The following is a 24,153-nucleotide window of genomic DNA, read 5'->3' as shown; positions in this document are numbered from 1 at the left end:
TGAGAGCTCTGTGTATCATACGATTGAACAGCCATTAACTTCGCTGTGAAATCTAATTCCTGCTACAGAACTGTGCCTTAGAAATTTATTTATTTTTTCATTATTATTTTTCATTATTATTTACATTTCCAACATTTATAGTTGCAAATATAACTTTTGAAAATGTAAACCAAAGGCAAATCAATTCATCAAGCTCTGTCTGAGTCTGCAAATGGCCAGAAACCAAAGCTTTTAGAGAGGTGTTTATTGTTCCATTCATCTCAAAGTATTATCAACTTTGAAACCTACTGCAATGATTTATCTGCTGTTATCTATTCACTTCTTATCATTTTTGCAGCAGCATCCAGTTAAAGTGCTTGTCCCACAATACAAACTGTCTCCCATCACCCTCATGAGTCCCCAGCCTAGCCGTTAAAACCTCTAGCTTCCCCCTTCACACAATTCTTTCCAAGACATAGCTATGGATTGTTATTAAAAACTGGCAGCATATTGAAAAAATTGAGAATCAAATATAATAAAGAAAATCCTTTGAAGCTGCCTCAATTTCCAGTCTGCTGCACCAGTGTGCTGCCGAAATCCTGGGGTCTTGCCACTGAAGATGGGAAACTGATTTAGAAAAAAAGCTGAAAAAGATGTTTTTTGGTGATTGTAGATGGAACATTTTACACACACAGCACACTTCCTATTTGTATTTCAGTATAGAAAACGCCGGAAAAGCTAACAGCTTGAAAAATCACTGACTGCTCCCTACTGATTTAATTTTTTAGCTTCTAGTTGTTACACATATTTGGTAAATTAATCTAAGATTTTTGATTCATTTAGAAGGACGAGGCAGGGAACGGGGGGAGCAGATGCAGGTAGGGTGACCAGAAGTCCCGATTTTATAGGGACAGTCCTGATATTTAAGGCTTTTTCTTATGTAGAAGCCTATTACGCCCCACCCCGTCCTGATTTTTCACACTTGCTGTCTGGTCACCTGAGGTGCAGGAGTGCATAAAGGCAGACCTTTAGCATCACATAGTGTAGTTGGTGGACATGATTAGTTTCATTTTCCTGAAATAGGCAGAGCTCAGTACTTTGGGAACACCACCTTAGTTTGTATGGGCCTGATTTGGCGCACACAAAGATCAACCTCTGGTTTTTGCACTGCATAAAACTCGATATACATGTCAACATACCCCTCAGCTGTATGAGCAAAATGGTAGTATAAAGCAGTGTTTTAAGAGGTCTGTTTCAATAATCCTCACTAAAGAGAAATACAAAAAATATTACTTTTGAAATAGTATATTTATAAATAAAAGAAATTGTTTTATGGGGGGGAAGACGGAAAGGCAGAAGAGCAGTAAATAAACTACCACAACTAGAAATCCATTACATTAAAACTTACCTTGATACCAAAAGTGAAGACTGTCATAATTATTTTAAATATAAGTGCTAAACACAGCTGCCATATAGCTGAATAAACTCCAGTGCCTGCTGGACGATCAGGAATATCATCTACTATCTTACTGGCATTCATGTCATTTCTGTAGTCACAAAGAGAGGAAGATTCTAATGGCCCACAGTCTGTAAAGAGCTCTTTAATAAGCTCACTGGTGTTGAGCCTTGTGTATGGATTAGGAAAGGCAATGACAGCTGTTATTGCTGCAACAATGATGACCTCCAGGACAGGATATTTCCCAAATTTTGTTGATTTGCGTCGGCGACACCAGGCGATGTTTGCACGGATGAAAAATGCTCCCCACAGCCCGCCAAACACCCCCAGAAGAATGAATGGAAACAGTTCAAAAAGGTACCAAGGGGTATGGTATTCCACATAAAAAAGGACAAGACGGCTGTTACCAAAAGGATTGATGGACCTCAAAACGAATGCAGCCACTAAAGCAGCAAAAAAGGACCTCCATAAAGTTTTCAGTGGGAAATAATAACTGACCTGCAATGGGGACAAGTTAGAATTACTGGCAATTCATTTTAAAAACATTTCAAACTATTCTAAAATGAACTGAAAATACTAGCATATTCCATTGTTGCTCACGGTGTTTATGCTAAATATGTGCACACTGTTATCAATCAATTGTAATAATCGCATTTATGTTCATCACTTTACATTAAAGTGCTTTAAAATATTTCATACTCCTATTGTGTCACCCACACCGAACATTGTGAAAGCAACAGAGAAACCACCAGCATTTTAAGACTGAGTTGGGCAAAATTTCCAGTAACTGTTACATTAAAATAGTTTTAAAGTTGCTGTGTTTTAAAGTATTTTAACAACCAGAACAATGGTCTCTATGCGCTCAGCTTTGGTCTTGGGAATGCCGAATACTAGACTATGCATCCACTCGTCTTTCGTCTCTAAAATGTACTGCTATTGCTAACACTGGTGCCTCACTAGAAGTAGCAAGAGTGGAAACGCTAATGTAGAGAGGTCTTCAGGTATCTACTCACATTTTGAGCACTGTGGCCAAGATTTTCAAAAATGGATACCTAACCTTTGACTTGTAAACCCATATTTAGGCATTTAAATAAGTAGCCTGATTTTCAAAAACGTTCATTACCCAAAACCTGCCAACTTGACATTTTTTTCTTTTTTAAGACTAGAGAAGTTCTTTGGATCTTTCAGCAACAAGACAGAAAGATCTCTTGGCTTCTTCTGTCCTTCAGGTCAAAGGTTCTCAGAGCTTTCAGCAAAATACTACAGCAGCATTCAGACTCTGGCTATGTCTTCACTTGAAATGCTACAGCGGCACAGCTGCAGTGAACTGGGCTACTGTAGCACTTTAGTGTAGATACTCACTACAGTGACAGGGAGGGGGCTTGCTTGTCGGCATAGTTAATCCACCTCCCTGAGCTATTCTTTCATCATCCTCGCACTGTCTACACCAGGGGTTAGGTCGGTTTAACTATGTCACTCATGGGAATGGATTTTTCACATGCCTGAGTGACGTAGCTGAGTTGAGCTAACTTTTGAGTGAAGACCTGGCCACAGGTTCTTTAAATTAGATGTAAGGAGATAATCAGAAAGATGATAATGATCTAAATAATGCTCCTGCATCTCCCAAATACATATTTCTAGATTGGTATTCATGGTTTGTATTCTTGAGAGGATTTCATTGGCTTGGCAGTCAGTTTTATAGCATACTTGGTTTGTGATTATAATGTACTCCACTGTATGGAGGCTTTAAATCAAATTGAACATTTAAAGTTTGTTTTAACTTAACTGGCAAATGAGTTTTTAAATGGTCTGTTGGCCCAAGGTAAGCAAAATAAATAGTAGGAACCAACCCTTTGTTCCCCCCTCCTTTTTCTTTTAAATTAAACATGATATGTTCCTAGTGTCAGGAAACAAGAACATTAGAAAGAAGTTAACAGGAAAGGCATAATTGATGCTAATCTGCACTATCTACAACAGACTAAATCAAAAAGGCTCTCACATCAGCAGATTTTTTAAATGTAAACTGTAAGGGGGGGGGGGGGAAGTAGGCAAGAAAGCAATTGCACAAAAAATGTAGTCAATTTCAAGTCCATATAGGTACTTATTTTCTTTCTTCCTTGGGGAGAGGGGGAAGGAGGAACCTGACTTATGAATTGTCAACAACATTTAGTTTAACTCCATCAATTTGTGAGCTATAAAGCTGCAATAAAGGAATCTGCCTTTCTCCAGAAAAAATAAAACAGTAACGAAGAAATGTCGGCCTACAACAGTCACCTGAAACAAAATGCTTTGAGGGGTTTGCCCATGCCAGAACTCATAATACTGAACTGACTTAATCGAGGCAATACATTAGATGAAGAAAAATTTCTAGAATGACCAATGCAGATTAGTAACCACACCATAGTGTGAAAAATTATTTATCAAACTGTGGGCCAAGAAGCTCTCCTTAAGGTGTTCAGAAAGTGGCTTCATGAAAAGCTCACTGCAGGATCAGGGCCCACAAGAGGAGGTTCTGTTACAAAAGACTCCACAAAAGAAAAAGTTTGAGACGACAGGTGTTAAAACATTCATTTTTAAATATTTCCTTCCGTGCTGTCTCTTTACATACCTCCTCCAAACTAAAAAGGACACCACCAATTGGGGCACCAAAGGCTACTGATACTCCTGCTGCTGAAGCAGCTGATAACACCTAGAAAAGAAGAATGATGTGGTTTTATTTTTGTGTTTGTGATGCATTTTAAAAACAAAAATAGAAATTTATTCTTATGATATACCACTAACTATGGTCAACAGATTTATATGACACTAAAGACCTAATAAGTCTAAAATATGGACTGATTACCTTCTTTCCCATCTTCCTCTAAAGGACCCAAATGCTTACTCTGCCCACTTATTCCCACATTGCCATTTCAGCTTCTCCTGCCCATATGCTACTTCTCTCTTCTTCACAGTTGTACTTCCTCCCAACTTCTCATGTGACCACAGCTATCTGTATTGCCCAACTGTCTATCCGCACTGCCTGTGGGATTGGAACCAGAGATGAAAGAAACCACAGAGAGTTGCAATCATATAAGCAACTGTGAAAGGTAGGTAGGTTCTGAATGCAATAAATGATCAGCTAGGAAATCTAGCCAGTAGTATAGCCATGATTATGAAAGTACAACTATTTTAATTAATAACCAATTATTCTGTCAAGAGCTAACCAAAATTAACAAACACCCATGATGGAGGAAGTTGACTGCTCAGGTCTCATTGGATTCCAGCAGCAAAATTCAGGAATGGAGCAATGAGAAAGCCCTAGCATAAAAATAAATTCAGAATAAAATGTGGGAGGGAGAGAGACATAAATAGTAGTAACAGAATTTACTGGTAGTAAATCTAGATGAGATTTTGGAGAGGAGGAGGTTCTCTGATACATTTGAAACATTAATGCAACCTACAAGATACCCTCCCTTCTCTTTCAATTTGGTCAGACCAGTTAGCCCTCTTCCATCAATCCTGCACTTCTGGATGCCTGAATATTTTGCCCCTTCAATCTGCCAGACAACATGCTGATAAAATACAGTGTATTTCCTTCATTTTTCTTTCTTCTGTCTACTTTTTTCCCTGACTTCTGTTTTCTCTCCTTTTTCTTCTTATGCAGTTTCTCTTCTCTGTTTCACTTCATCTATCTTCTTTCCCCTGCCTCTCCAGCCCCACCACAATCTCCTCCAACCTATTTCCACTCTTCCCGCTATTGCCCATTCTCTCAACCTAACCCTCTCTCTGACAAACTGGTTCCCCTCCCCCACACTTCACTGAGATCTCCCTCATTGTGTCCCCCAAAACTCAAGTCAATCAACCCAGCCTGTTATCCCTCCACATCTCTGCCCCTTCCCTATTCCCAATCCTGATTCTACTTCTACTTTTCCAATTCTTGTACATTACCAGGTCTGCTTTGAAGGTTCTGTAGTACTTAAAATATAATTAGACAAAACAGACAAAGAGCAGGAAAATTATGCCCGTTTTTACAGATGAACTGAGCCACAGAGAGATTAAGTGACTTGCCCAGGGTACAGAGGCACTCTGGGTTAGAGCTGGGAATTGAAGCCAGATCTCCTGAGTTCCAGACCAGTGCCTACTCCACAAGACTAACCTCCTCCAGTAGTATGGGAGTTAAACATACAGAACTGCAGCATGGGTGGGCAGAACTCAGAGAATTTTTTCCTGTTAAAAATATGAGAGATGCTATTGAAAAGTAGGATTATGCTGCAAAAAAATCAGGATATCTGGCTACCTTCTGACACTGAACTTGCTTCTGTTAATATGGCATTAGATGCAATGCAAACTGCTTTCTGTCATTTGTGCCATGGCCAGCAGGGACTGGAAGGGCTGCACAGGACTGTGGTCACCAGAGCAAAGGGGACACACGTCTAGAGTAACGTCATCTACTCCTCTGCCTCAGCAGTTTGTTAGCGAGTTCAGAGATAAATCCATTGTGCTCCTCATTGTCAAGAACAGTTGTTATAACGTGGGGTCTAGAAGATGGAGTGTAAAGCAACACTAAATGTGGATGAGAGAGAAGGGAAGGATTTTTCAGGGCTCTGACAAGAATGTAGGTAACCTTTGGTGGAGTACGGTGATCCCTGACCTGAGAATATAATGATTAATAATCCAAACCTATACAATAGCTAAAAGAACACATGACATGTTTTAGAATTTGTTTTAATCAAAGGATTTTCATGGTTTACCAATCTTTTGATTATGGGAATTTATTCTAAAACTGTATCCTTTTTTATGCAATAGGTAAAGGTTTTAAGAGGAACTTACCTCCCTTTTTTTAGCTTCATTTGTACTGTACTTTGGAAAGAGGTAGGAAAAAATATTCCCACAGCAACAGGCAACATGTACCAGAGGACCCTCCTTTCCTAAGCTCAAACCTGATGCTACAGCCAAGACTAAAGTGATGGTTTTTATCATCAAGGTCCATTTGCCCAAGTAACCTCGGATGATGAAGCCACTCAAAATAGTTTTAATCTAGAAGGAAAAAATACTCCATGTTAGACTTCATTTTTCTTAGAACAAATGCTACTTTTATGTTTATAAGCTATTACCTATAATTGTAGAATCACAACTTAAAAATTACTTGATTGGAAAGAAGACTTACCTGCAGAACTATAAAAACACTTTTTTGAGTGCTATTTGCACTCAGTTTGTTTGCCAGAAGCGTAACATTCACATTGAATATAGTACAATTACACTATACTTTAAGGAGATATATCTATACCTAAATCAGCAAAATATGGCAACTCTATTCATTATATTGAACAGAAAATAAACCTGCAGTAAATTACAAGACTGTATTAAAGAGTTTTGCAATGTAACCTGACAAATGACGATCATAAATTCCTGCAGCACAACCAAACTCACTGTGAAAACTACACTCGGCTATGCCAGTTAATTTACAGATGTTTTAATTACAATAATATACTGTTTTTGCCAATGTCACCCTTCCCTATATTCTCCTCTATGTTTTATGATAACTGCACCCAATATCTAAGAGCAATGGCTTGACATACTAATGATGAGGAAGATCGGCTGTTTTTCACTAGAAAAGAGTTTATATTTTTATATATTTTTTATATTTTTCTAATATATTACTTTGCCTAATAATTGCTTTGTCATCATACCTGAAAAAAAAAAAACTATACCATCTATTCATCACACTAAAGACTGAGCACTGCAAAAAATTTTGGTCAATTGTGCACATAAAGTAAAGGTTTGTCGAGTAAATTTAGAAACTGATTTGGAATTTGGCTTTGGGACCTCAGATCCCTACATATTTGAGGAAATACAGAACACTTAGAAATAAAAACATACAAATTCTCCTAGAATTATTAGAAGAGTCATGCTACTGACCAATTCTGAAATTAGAATGGCAAAGAATAGATGTAAAAAGAACAAGATTTCACTATTTTTGACCAAACATTTTTACCTTATGAAATGACTGTGTCGGTTTATGTTACTAAAGAAGATTATGGCCATGTAACAAAAGATGAACTACTACATCAAAGGACCTCATACTGTTACAATTAGTTACTGTTCTATCATTGCTAAACTGACAAATGGGAAAAACAATCACTCTTTGGAGGTTTTCAAAAGAAACCAAAGGTTTCCTGTAAAACTAGGCCAACCAGAAACTGATGGCAAAACCTGAGAACTCAGGCAATATTCTGAAACCTTTTAATATCTATTTCAGTAGTGCTTAATAATGTCAACATTATTTCAATTTTAATTCTTATATTAACATAATCCATCACAGATACAGTATTCATTCTTGGCTTCCCTTTTGCCCAGGATTATAAGGCAACAGGATCTTTTATATTAGCCTTAAATTTCCATTATGATACAAAGTCTTCAGACCCTACCTCTGGAATCCCAGAGCCACAGGCATAGGGAGCAAACACCTTCACCAGAGAAACTGCTAGGAAGGCAAAGCTCAAGGCCCAGAAAATGTACATGATGTAGTTCATAATGTATGATCCTGGACCCTAAAAGTAAACAAATAAAAAAAAAACACAATATAATTTGATTAATGTATAAACTAAATGTATTCAACATTTCTAAACAAAAGCGATCTGGAAATACTCTTGCTGCAAAAAAACTTTTACACATATATCCCCACACTAACAAAAGCAAAATGTTACTACAGCAAGAAAATTATTAATTTTGTTTGAAACACCTTGAAGTCATTACATTAAGTAAACTGCAGTAAAGCCTGAGCTATACAAGTTTTGGCTGTTAAGAGTCTGTATCAAAATCAAACTATGAGTGCAACAAATAAATCTAGAAGTCATAGCATACGAGGTTTTTGCAACTCAGATGCTAAAATCTAATGAATACAGTGTATAAAAATCTATTTTATAAGGTGTATGCTGCTAGAAAAGATTAATAAAACCAACTTGTTTTTAGCTTTATTAATACAAGTCTTATTTTTGTTTATTTTCAATAAAAAGAAAATACTGCTAAAAATTTAGCTTTTATATATACCCACAATCAGAAATACAAATTCTCATGCTCTCATTTAGAAGATGAGCCTTTTAGGCATTTCTATTGTGCTTACCACTGTAGCATCCAAGCCGTTCACAAGTATTAATTAAGCATCATAACTTCCCTGTCAGTTGATTAAGTATTATCCCAATTTTACTGATAAAGAAAATGAGACAGAGGGAGGTTGAGACCTTGATCCTGTAAGCTGCTCTGCACAGGAAGACTCCTACTCCCATGTGCAGCCCCACTGAAGAATCCTTGCATACAGCAGCTTGCAGGATTAGGGCATATGGCCCTGCTTAGACTAAAGAGATTTTGCTGGTACAGCTAGGTCAGCAAAAAATCACCTAGTGCAGATACAGTTACACTGACATAAAAGTGATTTTGCCAAAATAGCTTATTCTGGTTTGGTGAGTAAAATACTCTGTACTGGCAAAAGCACTTTTATGCCAGTATAACTACATTGGGGCTTTTGTCAGCACTATGCTGCAAACAAACATCACAACTCTACCCAACACATAAAAACTTCAGTGTAGATCTGGTCTAAGTGATTTGCCCAAGTTTACACAGGAAGATTGTGACAGAGCCAATAAAAGATTCCCAGTTTAGTGCCTTACCTTAAGACCATCCTTCCTCCCTGTCTATTAATTCTCACCAAAACAACTAAACAATGCCTTCACTAAAGGGTTATACTTACTTCTGCTTGACCAATTATTAGTTCTGCCCATGTTTTCCACTGTGGACATTTGTCTCTTTCTTCAAATGTGGCCTCATTTGATCCCCAACAACACTGTTCATGGTTAAACCACAAAGCACTAAGGCAAATGCCTTCCTTTAAGTCAGTCATCCAATCAGCAGCAATGTCTATCAAACCTGCCAATGCCCCTGTTTAACAAACAGTTATGTATTAGCTTCTGGAAATTAAAAAAATTGAACAAAAACAGTGACATCCATTGACGTACCCTAAAAGAGCAGACAAACCTAAAGTAACAGATATGAGGAACAATGGAAATATAGAAAAGTTGCGATCAAATACTGTTAACTGAGTTTGTGTACGGATCCAGTTTGCAATGAGGATAAGCTAGCTTTGGTCTTTTGCTCTAGAATCCAGTAGCAGATAAATTACAAATACTCAGATTAAACAAATAATTTCTGATGATTTAAGGCACAGTTCAACAGTCCAAAAAGTTAAGGATATAAAGAGACAGATGGGACTGCTGTATTTTTATGATCAAATGAATATTTTTATCTTGTAAACTGAAGCATTTTGTATCTCCACTGAATCATAACAGCAACCATAAACAGCGGTAACATAATTCATTCTTATCTTACCAAAAATACATTAAAACACAAATGATACACCAAATAAAGCGAAGTATTTCAAATACACTGCTTGAAACAATCAACATGAAAAAACACAGCATGATCTTGGGAAGTGCTGAGTACCCACAATTCCCACTGAAGTTAATGAGAGATATAGATGGTCAGCACCTCTCAAGCTCAAGCCTTTAGAGCCAGGAATATCTGTTGCAAGTGCAAGTTGAAAATTCCAGTCAAAACAAGCTCTTGAAAAGCAGGCATTATCTAGTTTCAGGAAACTGCTTAAAAGAAAGAGTTATAAAGGCAATTTTACAAAAGAAGGATGGCTTCTCACATTAGCAGTTTAGTTAGAAGTTGCAGATGAACCCAACAGTTCACTGATCACTAATCTCTCGTAACAAAACTATTTTATTTTTAAAAATCCATACAGTTCACAACTGGAAGTAGTGAATTTTGATCTGAAGTGGAAAAGAGCTTCAACCAGTGTCTCTAGAGAGACACAGACAGACCCACATGGGTAAAGCTGTTTTAGGGAAATACTAGTAATATTTACTAGCACTCTGGTCCTAATGAAGTCAACTGCAAAACTTTCACTGACTCCAGCAGGCCCAGATTTCATCCTATACGAAGATTCAAAACATACGAACATAAAATCAGTAAACATGGTTGGAATTAAAACTGCACACTGGTTGTTCAGGATAAGGATGGAGATTTGTTCAGGATAAGGATGGAGATTTGTGGGATGTAGGTGGCAGAAGGTGGTAGCTGAGATTGAGAAAAGGAACTGACAAGGAGCATAGACAGAGTGGAAAATACTTAAACTTCTAATTTGCTTGCTTTTTTAGGATTTATGTTGGTGAGACATCCAGTGTAGCAATTTTAACCACACCGTCAAGTTTTTTGTATAGATAATGACTTAATTTAGACTTTGTGGCATTTTTGACCCAAAAGATCCCAAATGCTTTATACTAATTATACACACACATTTTATCTATATATACACACACATGCGTATACACACACACACACACACACACACACACACACTATATATATTATGAAGATTACTCATTTACATGTGATTATGCACACATACATGGTGATTATTGCCATTACATTTGCCATGCCTCTCTGACCACCTCATCTACACTCCGCACACTAATTCAACCCTCCTGGGATTTATTCTCCTCCTGGAATTTATTCTAGTATTTATGTAAAACTTGTTAGGATAATTGGGCATGAAGGTGGTCATGGCTTCACATTCATAAGCACTGCAGCCTTTTCAAATTATGCTAATAAAAGCCTAATAAGTCCCATAGCATCTGCAGGTGACCACACATGGTCAGGAGGACTTTAATTTTGTGTGTCTTATCCTAAAAATATATGAAAAACAAAAAATGAAATTGAGGCCAAAGGACAAGAGAGTTTACTTGTTACAGCTAATATCTTGTATTAGGAACTTAGATTTCATTCATGGATGTCAAACAGAAATGTTAGTTAGACTAGTCACAACTGAATGCAGCTCATGGCCTATGAGAGTGGATCTATCAAAACTGGAAAGTTCTAATGGCTACTCATTGGTCTATCTGAAATGTGCTGATGGAGTCAATCAAGTTCCTAGTGAGACATGCATCCACAGCAGAAATCCCACCATCATAGGGTACACCTACACAGCAAAAAAATAATTAAATCCCAGTGGCAGCAAGTCTCAGAACCCAGGTCAACTGACTAGGGTCCACGCTGTGCGGCTAAAAATAGCAGTGTAGCTGTTCAGGCTTGGGCTGGAGACTGAAACCCTGTGAGGGTCTTGGAGCAACCAGAGTGAGAATGTCTACACTATTATTTTTAGCCATCCAGTTCAAGCCCCATGCGCCCACATTACTTGACTCAGCTGAGGCTCACTGCCACGGGTTTTTTTGTTTGTTTTTTGCTATGCAGGTGAACCCATTGTGAATACTGACACTTTGTTGGGAATCTCAAGGAAGGGAGCTAGAACTGAATGGAAAGGAATAATGAACTACCACATCACCTCAAAAAGTAAGGCTCTTCCAGGCCAGGACTGAGGTATGTAGTTCACTGTGAAGAATTTTCACCCTGGATGAAATCCTGAACCCACTGAAATCAATGAGAAAACCCCACACTCACTTCACTGGGCCCAGGATTACCTGCTGTGTGGACATAAACCGTCTCTAAATCTCTTAAAGCCTGGAACTTTTCACAAGACTTATATTACTTACTTGATTTTTAATCTTGCTCCACTAAAATGAGATTACACTATTAGCCTGATCCTGTTCAACTGTTATATGAAAATATTTTCGCCTCATTTATGCATTTACAATAATGGGGTTCTGGACAGATATCAGAACAATATAATGATAATTGTTAGTACAGGGACACATAAAAACACATGTACTATGGAAACTCATGAATGATCAGAAAAGTTTGGAAAAGTTATGAAATTGTATTCTATTGTCTTTACCTGATGCCAAACCAGTTAGTGTGACTACTAGCCATCCTGACCATGCATCATACAAACTTTTTGTCATCTCCCAGGCTGATTCTTTCTTCTTGCTGTTAATCTGCAAATAGAAATCATCAGGTCTGTATCATTTTCTTCCCCTGTTCTTGTGGGATTTTCACATTACAAAAGGAGTGAGAAAATTGTGTAACAAACAGAAAATATAATTGTAAAAGCACAAAAATGTAACAGCCGTAAAATTATTGCTATATTTTTAAACAGATTTCAAATTAACAAGATTTCTTTAAAATAAAAGAAATAGCATACATTTTGGCAGTCTCATAATAGACATTCAAAGTGTCCTTTAAATGTCTCTATAAAACTAGCCTTCACAAGTTCCCCCCCACCCCCCTTCTAAACACTGTGGCTACAAAGGCTTATACAATTTACAGTAGCTATATGAATTCCACAGTTGTTCAGTGACTATAAACTCAGTACCCTCTGCTCTAGCTTCTCAAGTCCCGACCACTGAAGCTAAAGAAACAACTTTTAGTTATCAGTAATATTAGTTTCAATCCTCTAGACCGGGGTGGGCGAACTATGGCAAACTACAGCCCCCCATAGTGCCACAGGCCCCGTGCTGCTCTCAGAAGTGGCCGGCACTACGTCCCTGCAGCCCAGGGGGGGCGGGGCGGGGCAGAGGGCTCTGTGCATTGCCCTTGCCTCCAGGCACCGCCCCCCACAGCTCCCATTGGCTGGGAACGGGGAACAGCGGCCAATGGGAGCTTCGGGGGAGGTACCTGGAGGCGCAGCAAGGGCAGTGCATGGAGCCCTGTGCGCCCCCACAGCGGCCGCGCAGGGACGTGGTGCCGGACGCTTCCCGGAGCGGCGTGGCATGGGGCCAGGGCAGGCAGGAAGGGAGCCTGCCCTGGCCCCGGTGAGTGCTGCGGCCAACCCGGAGCTGCTTTAAGTAAGCAGCGCCAGGCCGGAGCCCACCCCCCACAACTCCCTCCCTGCACCTCGCACCCCAACTCCCTGCCCTGAGCCCCCTGCTGCACCCTGCCCCCCCCGTGCACCCTAACCCCCTGCCCCACCTCACACCCCTCCTGCACCCCAGCTCCCTGCCTTGAGACCCCTGTTGCACCCCGCACTGCTCCTGCACCCCAACCCCCTGCCCTGAGCTCCCTCCCGCAGTCCGCACCCCTCCTGCACTCCGCACCCCGACCCCTCCTCTGCCTCAATCTTTCTCTGAGCCCGTCCCTGCACATCCAACCCCCTCCCACACACCGCACTCCCTCCTGCACCCCCTCCCGCACCCCAACCCCCTGCCCACGCCCTACATACAATTTCCCCACCCAGATGTGGCCCTCGGCCCAAAAAGTTAGCCCACCCCTGCTCTAGACCAACTACTACTGTGTGATCATCTTGCCTGCAGTTGAGCAGGTCTGGCATTCCATCGAATGGCACATACTCACCAGTACATCTTCAGTAAAAAGGTGAAGCTGTGTTAACTATCACTTATTTACAACTAAGTTATGGAACAAAGAATTATTTAAAAATCAAAAATGCTTCACAGAAACAGATAACCCCACGCAACTCACATGATTAGATTGCACACATGTTCTCAGATCCATTGCACACAGACCTGTTTATCTGAGAGGGGCACTAAATGCTACAGTTATGGTTTGGTTGGGTTTTTTTAAAGCAATGTAGGATTTGCAGAAGCGGATCAGATCAGTCTACACAGTCTATCTTGTTTCCAAAACCAACAAATATGTGGTGCTTCAGAGAAAGGACTAGCCGACTGTTCAGTGTTGAACATAAAAGGAATTTCTTCCTGACTCCTCCAAGCAGACAGGTTAGCAGACTGATGTTTGCGATTTAGTTACCCTTAGTTTTTAACTATTTCTTTAGATCAGTTTAAAAAAAAAAAAAATATTTCACATCTTCAAAATGCTTCCTTTTACAGGTACATTAATGGGAGTCTCTCAAAAGCACGACAATGACCTTTAAAACAGCTTACTTTCTTTTAAAGGATATAGTTTTGCCTTATTTAGAATAAACTGAGATCCCAATTCATGAAAGCATCTGTATGCAGCAAAAAAACTTAAGTCCCAGGGTCTATGTAGGTGCTTATGTGCTTTCCTGATTAGGAGCCTGAAGGGTTAAGATTTTCAGAAGAGCCCAGTATGAAAAGAGAGAAGATAGGTTTGTGGGATGGGGCAGATTTGGGAGAGAGACTTTCCATTTAAACTAAGGCCTGGTCTATGCAATTTTTGTACTGATAACTATTTTGGTTCAGTGTGAGATTTTTTTTTAAATCAAAATAAGTATACCACTATAGCAGTGCCTTATACAAGTATAGTTTATTTCCCTTAGTGAATGGGAAGGAGCTATACTAGTACAAAAATGTATACTGGTACAAATGCATCCACATTTGGGGGCTGAAGGAGGGGTTGTTGTGGACATGGCCTCTGTTTTCAATGCCTTAAATTACTGTTTGCCTTCCTAAACTATAATGCTATCTCATTGACTGAGACTCCAATCCAGCAATAGATGTAAGCACGTGGGTGAGATTTAAGCATGTGACTGAAGCCAATGGAACTATTCACATGTTTAAAGTTATGCACATGGTTATGTGTTGCTGGATCAGACCTTAATCCAAATACACAACATTAAGTTATTTCTAATTATTCTTATTGATCTCAAGTACCCGTCTGTGCCTTTCTCTGTCTTTGCACTTCTCTCGCACCCAGTCAATGGTGTGGAAGTCATCGTATGTTCCAACTCCAGGAATGGGTTCATCCAAGAGGTCCAGTAAGTGTGTTGAACTATTAATGCTTCCTCCATTTGTCATTGTATAATGAGTTCCTGTAGCAGAGAAAGGATGAGAAATTATTACACTCTGCAATAGAATAATTGTTTGTATAAACCTTTCCCTGTAAGTGCTTTAATTTTCAAAAAATGTATGTATATACAATCTCCATTTGGAAAATTTCTATATATTAAAGGTTTTTGATTGTAGGGGGGAGGTTGTATTTTTTTTTTTCCAAATCACCACCATCTTTCTAGACATTTTTTCAAATTAGTAGCTTGTTCAAATGTATTAGTGTAAAAGACTAAGGAAACAGAAAATAATCAATAACTCCAGTAAGAATTCAGCTGGTTTATCATTCCAATTTATTTGTGCTGAAACAGCACCCAAGGCTCTAGCTCCAAATCAAGCCTCACTGTGCTAGGAACAGTATGAACACATAGTATGAAACAGTGTCTGTGCCAAAAGCGCTATACTTGGCCTTAGCCAAAAGACCAAAAAGTTTATTATTTTAAATGTGCACATTATACATCAATATCTTAAGCAGGTAAAAAAGGACAGCTGTTGGAATATTCAGTATTTACTGAATTTTCTCCTCCAACGGTCTTTGCTTATGCCCATGGCTGTTGCTGTCGGTATTTTATTTCTTGTGTTCAGCTGCAATCTGAATTTTAGCAGTGCTGACTTAGTATTTCCATTGGTTAAATATTCATCAACACAGTCTGCAAGCTACTTGATTACTCTCTGTGTGGATTCTTGAGCAAGTTCGGTAGCATATTGTGAAAAATGAGTAGCTCTCATTATTGTTTTACTACACATAATGGACTACTTGACTGTAAAAAACAAAAAACAAAACAAAAAAAAAATCACAAAAACTGGCAGAGGTGAGGTGTGTTGTCTAAAACTACTTTAAACTCACTGTTGAAACTAACTAGATTTCAAGTAGATGATGTCCCTTTAAGATTACCATTATTACTTGCCTAGATCCTTGATTACAAATGTCTCATAGCCGATGGTTATTGTAAAACAAGCATAAGCAGCAATAAAAGTGATTAAAACAGAGAGCTGACCTAGCAGCTATATAGCAACACAGAACTCAGAAAGCAGTGTATCCAAGTTTGAGTGCCCCATGCCTGGTCCTTACTCCCCAGTCAGGCAGAGGCTGGGAGTGCTGTCATGAGACTGGCTCTTTAACCACTCTTTCACTCTGCTCCTTTGTAGCTGGCACATTTGGCAGCACCAGCATTCTCCCAAGACAGATGCTTCCAATGAATAGGTTCAAGGAGCACAGGAGGAGCATGGAAAAAATAAATCAACCTTTTCTCAAACACATAACACTGACTATATAAGGGAACAGCAATCACAGCAGCAATTATTTTTTCGCTCTTGACCTGTGAATTATGCTTTGCATAATTTGCACAATCTTAATGTGGAGGTTAAACATAGGATCCACTGTGCCAGTGTATCCTTTGGAAAGTTGCTCTGTCGTGTCACAGAATCATAGAATATCAGGGTTGGAAAGGATCTCAGGAGATCATCTAGTCCAACCCTCTGCTCAAAGCAAGACCAATCCCCAATTTTTGCCCCAGATCCCTAAATGGCCCCCTCAAAGGTTGAACTCACAACCCTGGGTTTAGCAGGCCAATGCTCAAACCACTTCACAAAGCTAGTGAAGACATGCCCTTACCATGCAAACACTAATATTACCACCTTACAACATGGGACACACACATTGTAAGTGAGATTAACACATGTAGCAATTTACAAGCATTCAATAATATCTAAACACTAAGCACATTTTTACAACTCTAATACCCATTTTAACAGTGCTAACACTCAAAAGTGACGTGGACACTTAGGCTTCTAAACACCAAGGAAAGCCAATGAGACTTAGGCTCCCAAGTCAGATGTTGAAACATCTGGATACCTTTAAGGAGCAACACGTAAATACTTTTTAAAAAATCTGGGCCCACGTCTCTTTTGAAAATGGGACTTTGGCTTTTTTGAAAATTTTACCCTCTAGCCTTAACTGAAGTTGAGATTTCAAAAACTAGGAACCTAAAATTAGGCTCCAAAATCCATATTTACGGACATGATTGACTTTTAATAATGAAGAGCACTTCACAGTTCCCATTGACTACAGTGGGAGGAGATGCATGCTCAGCACTTTTGAAAAATCACACAGGTGTCAAAATATGGATTTTGGAGCCTAATGTTAGCCTGACACTTTTGGAAATCTCGGCCTAAGCCAAAAAGCTGTTACAGCTACGGGTTTGGAACAGCTACGGGTTTGGGACAACTACAGATTCTGTTCTAACAAATCACATGTCCTCTTGAGATAATTCACCAGTATGGCTCCTCTCCCTTGACACAAATGGATTCATGGTGATTGAGATCAAAGGATGCTTTGCACATTTTCATTTGATATTTCTGGAGTCTGAACTGTTAATTTTGCTAAGCACGCAGCACTGTTGTGACTTCACCAGAGACCACCATAAAACCGTCAAGTTACATTACTTAGGGCTTTGTTTTCAAACAGGTATTTGGTAACTGTTTTCCCTACCCCTCTTCTCAACATCGGCATTTGAAGCATGGTCCCAAAAACTTCAACTCCCCATTGCACATGGCCTCAGTCACAACAGAACTTGGGTTACTCTGGCACCTCTGAGACCAGAGGTCACATCAAGACAGGTTCCACCGCTGATTACAGTGCATATCACTGAAGCAGAGGGAGGCACCAGTGGTCACTGGTAACTGACAGAGTGACTCATCATGAAGGTAAGAAGCAGGAACCAAGGTTAATAGTCATAAAAGCATAACACATCAGCAACCACCCACTCAGGACCTGTTCTCCACATAAGCAAAGTACAAGAGAGGGCTGTGATGAAAACAGGACTGGAAACCCAGGACTCCAGAGTTCTAAGCAAAGAGGTTTGTGTCTTTAGAGATCAGCAGATAGAAACTAAGATCCTGGTCTACAATGCAGTAGTCAGCCCCACTCTTCCTTATGGGTGCGAGACCTGGGTGACATACTGAAGAGATCTTAAGTGTCTGGAGTGGTACCAACCTCTATGCCTTAGGAAGAGTCTCCATATCAGGTGGGAATACCATTGCACCAGTGCCAGTGTTCTCTCTGCTGCTAACATCACCAGTGTTGAGGCGAAGATTATGAAACATCAACTTCACTGGGCTAGTCATTGAGTGCCGAAGGCTGATACTTATCTTCCAAAACAAGTCCTATTTTCTCAACTTAGCCATGGTAAGAGGACTCGTGGGGGACATAGGAAACACTACAAGGACACCCTGAATGTCTGTCTTAAGAAGGGAGGCATTGACTCCACAAATTGGGAAGAGCTGGCTGGTAATAAACTGCAATGGTGTTGCATCATACATCAAGACTCAGCCTATTTCGAAGAGAATCGCCTTGCTCAAGAGGCTGAGAAATGGCAGAGGAGGCAGGAAAGGGTACAGCATCCTGGCCAGCAGCTGTGCTTTCTTTATGCAACCGCCTGTCACATATGTGGAAAAACCTGTAAAGCATGACTTGGACTCCTCAAGTCATTTTAAGTCTCATCAATGACTTTTTCCCCCGGCAGACATCATCCTCATATCGAGGGATAGCCGACGATGACTATGCTTTGCAGTACTTGCAAACTATGCTTTGTTGCCTGAGAGGAAGTAAAAAAGGGAAAATGGGCCCAAATGGCAGTGATCTCTTATTGCATATTTATATTGTAGTAGTGCCTTACAGCAATCTACCACATGGATTGTGTGAGAGAAAACGCAAGCCAGAGCTAGCAGAACAGCTGCAGAAAGCAGTTCAAGACTAGCCTAGCCTGCGCCTCTCCTCTCCTCTCCCCTCCCTCTCTAGACCCAAAACTATGTAAGGAAACCCCACCTCTGGGGGCATTAGAATCTATATGGAGTTACTCTTCCCCATTGTCACGTGACGTTTGAGAAAGAAGCTGCAAGGAGGAGCTGGTCAAAGATTGAGGGCTTCTCTGCACTTGAAAGTTACTTTGGATTGAGTTTTGGGGGCATAAACTGCCTTGCCTCCACACAAGAGATTTTTTCCTCAAATTATCTGTCATTTCATTTCATATTGCAGTTAACGCGGCATTATCTGCCACTTTCCCAACCGGAAAGTTCTAGAAATCGGCATTTCTGATATCTCCCAATACAAATCTTCAGTAGGGTTGCCAGGTGTCCAGTTGCCCCTGCTGCTTCTAGGCAGAGGAATGGCCATGGGGGCTCGGTGTGCTGCCCCCACCCCAAGCGCTGGCTCTGCAGCTCCCACTGGCCCTAGGAGCCGAGGGACACGTCGCTGCTTGTGGGGAGCTGCCCAAGGTGAGCACTGCCCAGAGCTGGCATCCCAAAACCCCTCCTGCGCCCCAACCCCCAGCCCTGAGCCCCCTCCCACACCCAAACTCCCTCCCTCCATTGGTCAGTATAACTCTTAGTTAACCGGAATTTTTGACTAACCAGCACCCCCAATCCCCCCAACATGCCGGATAACAAAGGTTTTACTGTAATTAATCCACTTTAGAAGCAGATTTACTCAAATATGGAATGAGTTACCCCACAATAAGTTGTGTGTGACCGCATCCCCATTTTGAACTAATTGTTTTGCTTCTGGCAGTCCTCCCACTGCTATCCCACACTGCACTGCTGCTCTCCTGGACTGCAGTGTCTGTTTACTTACATGCCCTTGTGCTCTAATTCTCTAGGGTAATCTTCACTGGATGTCATCTCCCTGATTAAACGCTGGAGTACAGCCAGATGTACCCCCTTGTGATTCTAGCTCATGGTGAGTTCACAAACCCAAAGTAACATCATGATTATAGAAGCCATGCTCCAGGTACAGATATGCACTTCCTTGGCCTTTGGGAAGAGGAGCAGGTCCAGTCCCATCTAAGAGCAGTCACCAGAATGCCAAGAGGTACGAGAGGATATCCAATCAAAGGCAGGAGAGAGGGCACTCCCAGGTGCAGTACAGTACCACAACAAATGAAAGCCATTCTAGCAGTTATAAAAATGCCAAGCACAACAACAAAACCTTGGGAGATATGCGCCTATTAGGAACTAGACTGGATTCTCGCAAGGGAGGCCACCACTGAATCCTGGTACATTCTGCACAGCAACAAATAAACCCAAGCAGGCCCTGAAAAGCATCGTGAATAGGTGGGGATTGCCATGGATAGCCAGGATCTCTTCAACTTGAAAAACCTCAGAGGCAGGCTCAGCACTGAAGACCAGGGAGAGCCCCAAACCCAGACAGAAAATAAGTCTGACAATGCCTGGGAGGGGACCTCTTCCTCTAAGTATTGTGTGTTTTAAACACCGTGTTTTGGGTACCATCATGGTGCCACCAAGTTGGGCAGATATGAGCTAGGAGCTTCTCTCCACTTGCTTGGCTTTTATCTGCCCACCCTCCCCTGGGGTGCTCAAAATAGAATCCATGCCAGAGAATTTAAGCTCCAAAGTGTTTATTTCTCTGAAACATTAAATCCCCCAAACATGTGCCCCACTACCACCACCTTCCTGTGCTGCTTAATGCTCCCTCTCACTCCTGGTCAACTGCCTTGTCCCTGCTCAAGATGGCCACACAGTGGGGGGTGGGTTAAAAAGAATCAAACACATTGCATGGCAAGCATGTTTACTGTAGCATCAGATACAGAATAAGAAAAGACAGTAAGAGAAGTACTTGAATTCACAATTTGACAAATGCTGTGAGCTTTTAGCTACCTTTACGTTTTATGAGATAAACTGGGCAACAGCCATATTTCAAAATACATATGATTGTAAGACACTCATGGTTATTTTTAATCACACTCTCAGCATTGCTAATCCCTTGAGTTCAGAACAATTATTCATGGCAGGCCAGGGCAAGCCCATGAGAATAGAATTCCAAACCTGAAGAAAAAGCAACATTTTATCATTGCTGGCACAGAGGCTAGAATTGGGACAGTAGCTACTGTGCTATTTCTTTGCCCCTCTGGCACCTGATACATCGTTATCCCCATGGAAAGGACCATTATCCGTGGCTGAATGCCTGACAAGTCTTTTGGGGATGAGAAAGAGGACACAAGAGGGCACGTTTAGTGGCCTTGTGGCTGCATCCCAGAGAAGAGAGAAGAATACAGAAGAGTGGAGGGATGGTTTCCTTCAACATGATACCAAGAAGAGAGAGAAGATGCTCTCACAGATTCTGGGGATGATGAACAGGCAGACAGCTCTGCTTGAGAAAATGGTGACACTATGTTCACGGCCATCACCCTAACCTAGCCATGTCCTGCAGCCCCTTGAAAACACTGTATATGCTGGAAGTACTTCATCCTTTCCCCAGCTACAAGGAACTGACCTTTCCTCACTACTGCAGATCCCAAGACAAAGAACAGTGAAATTCCTACAACTATATTGCTTGCCATGCCACATCCCAAGACATGGAGAACTGTTTCAGCCCCACCTACACATTTGTGACCTCATCAGCACAATCATGTGTGCACTCAGCACTTGCGTGTCTTGCCACAATTCCATTGGTTTTAAATTTGCACTGTACGATGATCAGTAAAATTCTTTATTACTCTTTCAACTGAGTTGTAAATAATAAAATCCTTGCACAAAGCATAATTAAATTCTTACCCAAGGAACAATAAAATCAACCTAGCCTTAAAGTAGGAACACAATGCATCCTTGACCTTGTGTCCGTGACCAATGGTAACCTTTAGCAATCTATCTGGCTGTTCAGAAAGTCTCACAACCTTTGCCTCCCACCCATCTATGAAGCTGTCTCCCTTTCTCTCATAAATGTGCAAAACACAGCAAGCACCTATCTCATGAGGCAGCTATTCCTCAGCAGCCTTCAGTCATGAGCTACCCCTACCTTCCCTCCAGTCTTCCAAATGTACACACCACTGTCATTCTGCAGCTAGTTAAACAGGTCCTTTTTCCTAACCAAGTGTCAGTAAAAGGCTTCACAGATCAGGGAAGCAGAGGATAAGGTGAGTCTCCAGAATGACAGTAGAAATCACAACACAATTTATGTCCACAGTGGTCCTGGGAGCAAAAGTTCTATTTCTCATTGCAGAAAACAGGTTTGAGTTTCTAAAGATACTAGCACCACAGTCTTTTCCAGGCCACCCCACATTAATATTAATGAATCTGCCATGGTGACCAGCCAGGCCTTGCAGCACTATGGAGAAATACCCTTTTCTGTTGATGAACGCTGAGGCTTTGTATAGGGGGCAAAGATATGCACATGGGTCCCACCAATGGTGACAATACAATTTGGGAACCCCAACAATACAAATCCCTCAATAATCTCCTGTCCATTACCAAGCTTTATGATCAGGAGCAGCGGCACCCTCTTGATAGAAGCACAAACCTCCATGACAAAAGCCCTGACAATTGATCTACCAAAACTGGTAGCAATCAGGTGTGTAAACCTCCTAGGCAGTGATTGTCATGTGCTTCACCCTGTTGAGGGGAGCTCTTATGTAGGTTTTCTGGCCTTGCAGCTCCACGATGAGCTCTGCACAGCAGCCTGTTTTATAATCCTTCTTATATTGTATTTCCATTACACGTTTTTAATGCTTATTGTCTCACTTCCTCCTGAATATCTCCCCAGGGCTGTTTCATTCCCTCCTCAGGAGCTCAACTGTCATCCTCTGTTGTCCTTTCACAGCTCAGTACCGTTAAAAATTGCCATCAGGAGGTTTGGAAAGCATCCGTGGCCCACCTCTAGATTATGGAAATAGGTTATTTAAAAAAAAAAAAAAAAAAAAAAGGTGAGCTAATAAGTTTTAACTTATGGGATAAGCCCTCAGTGGAGGTGTCAAGGTTCCTTCCCCACTCTGAACTCTAGGGTACAGATGTGGGGACCTGCATGAAAGACCCCCTAAGCGTATTCTTACCAGCTTAGGTTAAAAACTTCCCCAAGGTACAAACTTTTCCTTGTCCTTGAACAGTATGCTGCCACCACCAAGCGTTTTAAACAAAGAACAGGGAAAGAGACCACTTGAAGACATCTTCCCCCAAAATATCCCCCCTCCCTCCCCAAGCCCTATACTCCCTTTCCTGGGGAAGGGTTGATAATAATCCTCACCAATTGGTACAGGTGAACACAGACCCAAACCCTTGGATCTTAAGAACAATGAAAAATCAATCAGGTTCTTAAAAAGAAAAGAAAAGGTAAAAGAATCACCTCTGTAAAATCAGGATGGTAAATACCTTACAGGGTAATCAGATTCAAAACATAGAGAATCCCTCTAGGCAAAACCTTAAGTTACAAAGGGACACAAAAACAGGAATACACATTCCCTCCAGCACAGCTTATTTTATAAGCCATTAATCTAAAGAAAAATCGAATGCATTTTCTAGCTAGATTATTTACTAACTTTACAGGAGTTGGAAGGCTTGCATTCCTGATCTGTTCCCAGCAAAAGCATCACACAGACAGCCCAACCCCTTCCCCCCCCCCCCCCCAGATTTGAAAGAATCTTGTCCCCTCATTGGCCATTTTGGGTCAGGGTGCCAGCAGGGTTACCTCAGCTTCTTAACCCTTTACAGGATTTTGCCTCTGGCCAGGAGGGATTTTATAGCACTGTATACAGTAAGGTGGTTCTGGTGGGCTCCTGCCCATGAATGCCAGGGTGTGAAGGCTTCAGGAGAACTGCTGTCCAGTGTCTTGGGTTGGGGGGGGGGGGGGAGGACACAGCAGGTTCCTGCCCCCATATTCCATGACATGAAATCCCACAGAAGGCACCAATGCATTCTGTTTAAATTGATTTACAAGTATGAGCCGGCGGGGGAAAGGTTTGCACACATTTCAGTAAATATTATTTCAAGCAGAAGAAAAGTATTTTTATGACATACTTGCCACTCCCAATCGCCACACCACAAGCATTGCAACACTCCTTGCTTGCCATACTCTTTCTTGGCTCAGATAACAATGATGGGCAGCAGGAGGCTAACACTTAGGACACATGCAGTATTCTCTTTATAATCAATGGAAACTACAGGTATCTATTTGTCTAGGTGTTTGTAACATTACCCATCACTGTTGCATCTGCACAGCTACCCAAATATGTCACTTAT

The 24,153-nt window shown here is 40.9% G+C and overlaps 1 protein-coding gene across 5 annotated transcripts in view; it reads right to left on the bottom strand.

The window, feature by feature from the left end:
• The window catches only part of CLCN3 (chloride voltage-gated channel 3), a 124,102-nt gene that overhangs the window by 20,811 nt on the left and 79,138 nt on the right, over window positions 1-24,153 (bottom strand). For all 5 annotated transcript variants that reach the window (XM_074951151.1, XM_074951154.1, XM_074951152.1 and 2 more), the window contains 7 exons: window positions 14,956-15,113; window positions 12,264-12,363; window positions 9,162-9,349; window positions 7,843-7,965; window positions 6,245-6,451; window positions 4,044-4,124; window positions 1,388-1,933 (listed from right to left, as the gene is read on the bottom strand). In XM_074951151.1, coding sequence (XP_074807252.1) covers window positions 1,388-1,933; window positions 4,044-4,124; window positions 6,245-6,451; window positions 7,843-7,965; window positions 9,162-9,349; window positions 12,264-12,363; window positions 14,956-15,113 — 1,403 coding nt within the window. The remainder of the gene's footprint in view (window positions 1-1,387; window positions 1,934-4,043; window positions 4,125-6,244; window positions 6,452-7,842; window positions 7,966-9,161; window positions 9,350-12,263; window positions 12,364-14,955; window positions 15,114-24,153) is intronic.

This window comes from Natator depressus, chromosome 4, assembly GCF_965152275.1.
Source record: "Natator depressus isolate rNatDep1 chromosome 4, rNatDep2.hap1, whole genome shotgun sequence".
NCBI classification, from domain to species: domain Eukaryota; kingdom Metazoa; phylum Chordata; order Testudines; family Cheloniidae; genus Natator; species Natator depressus.
This window is presented reverse-complemented; position numbering and strand designations above follow the sequence as displayed.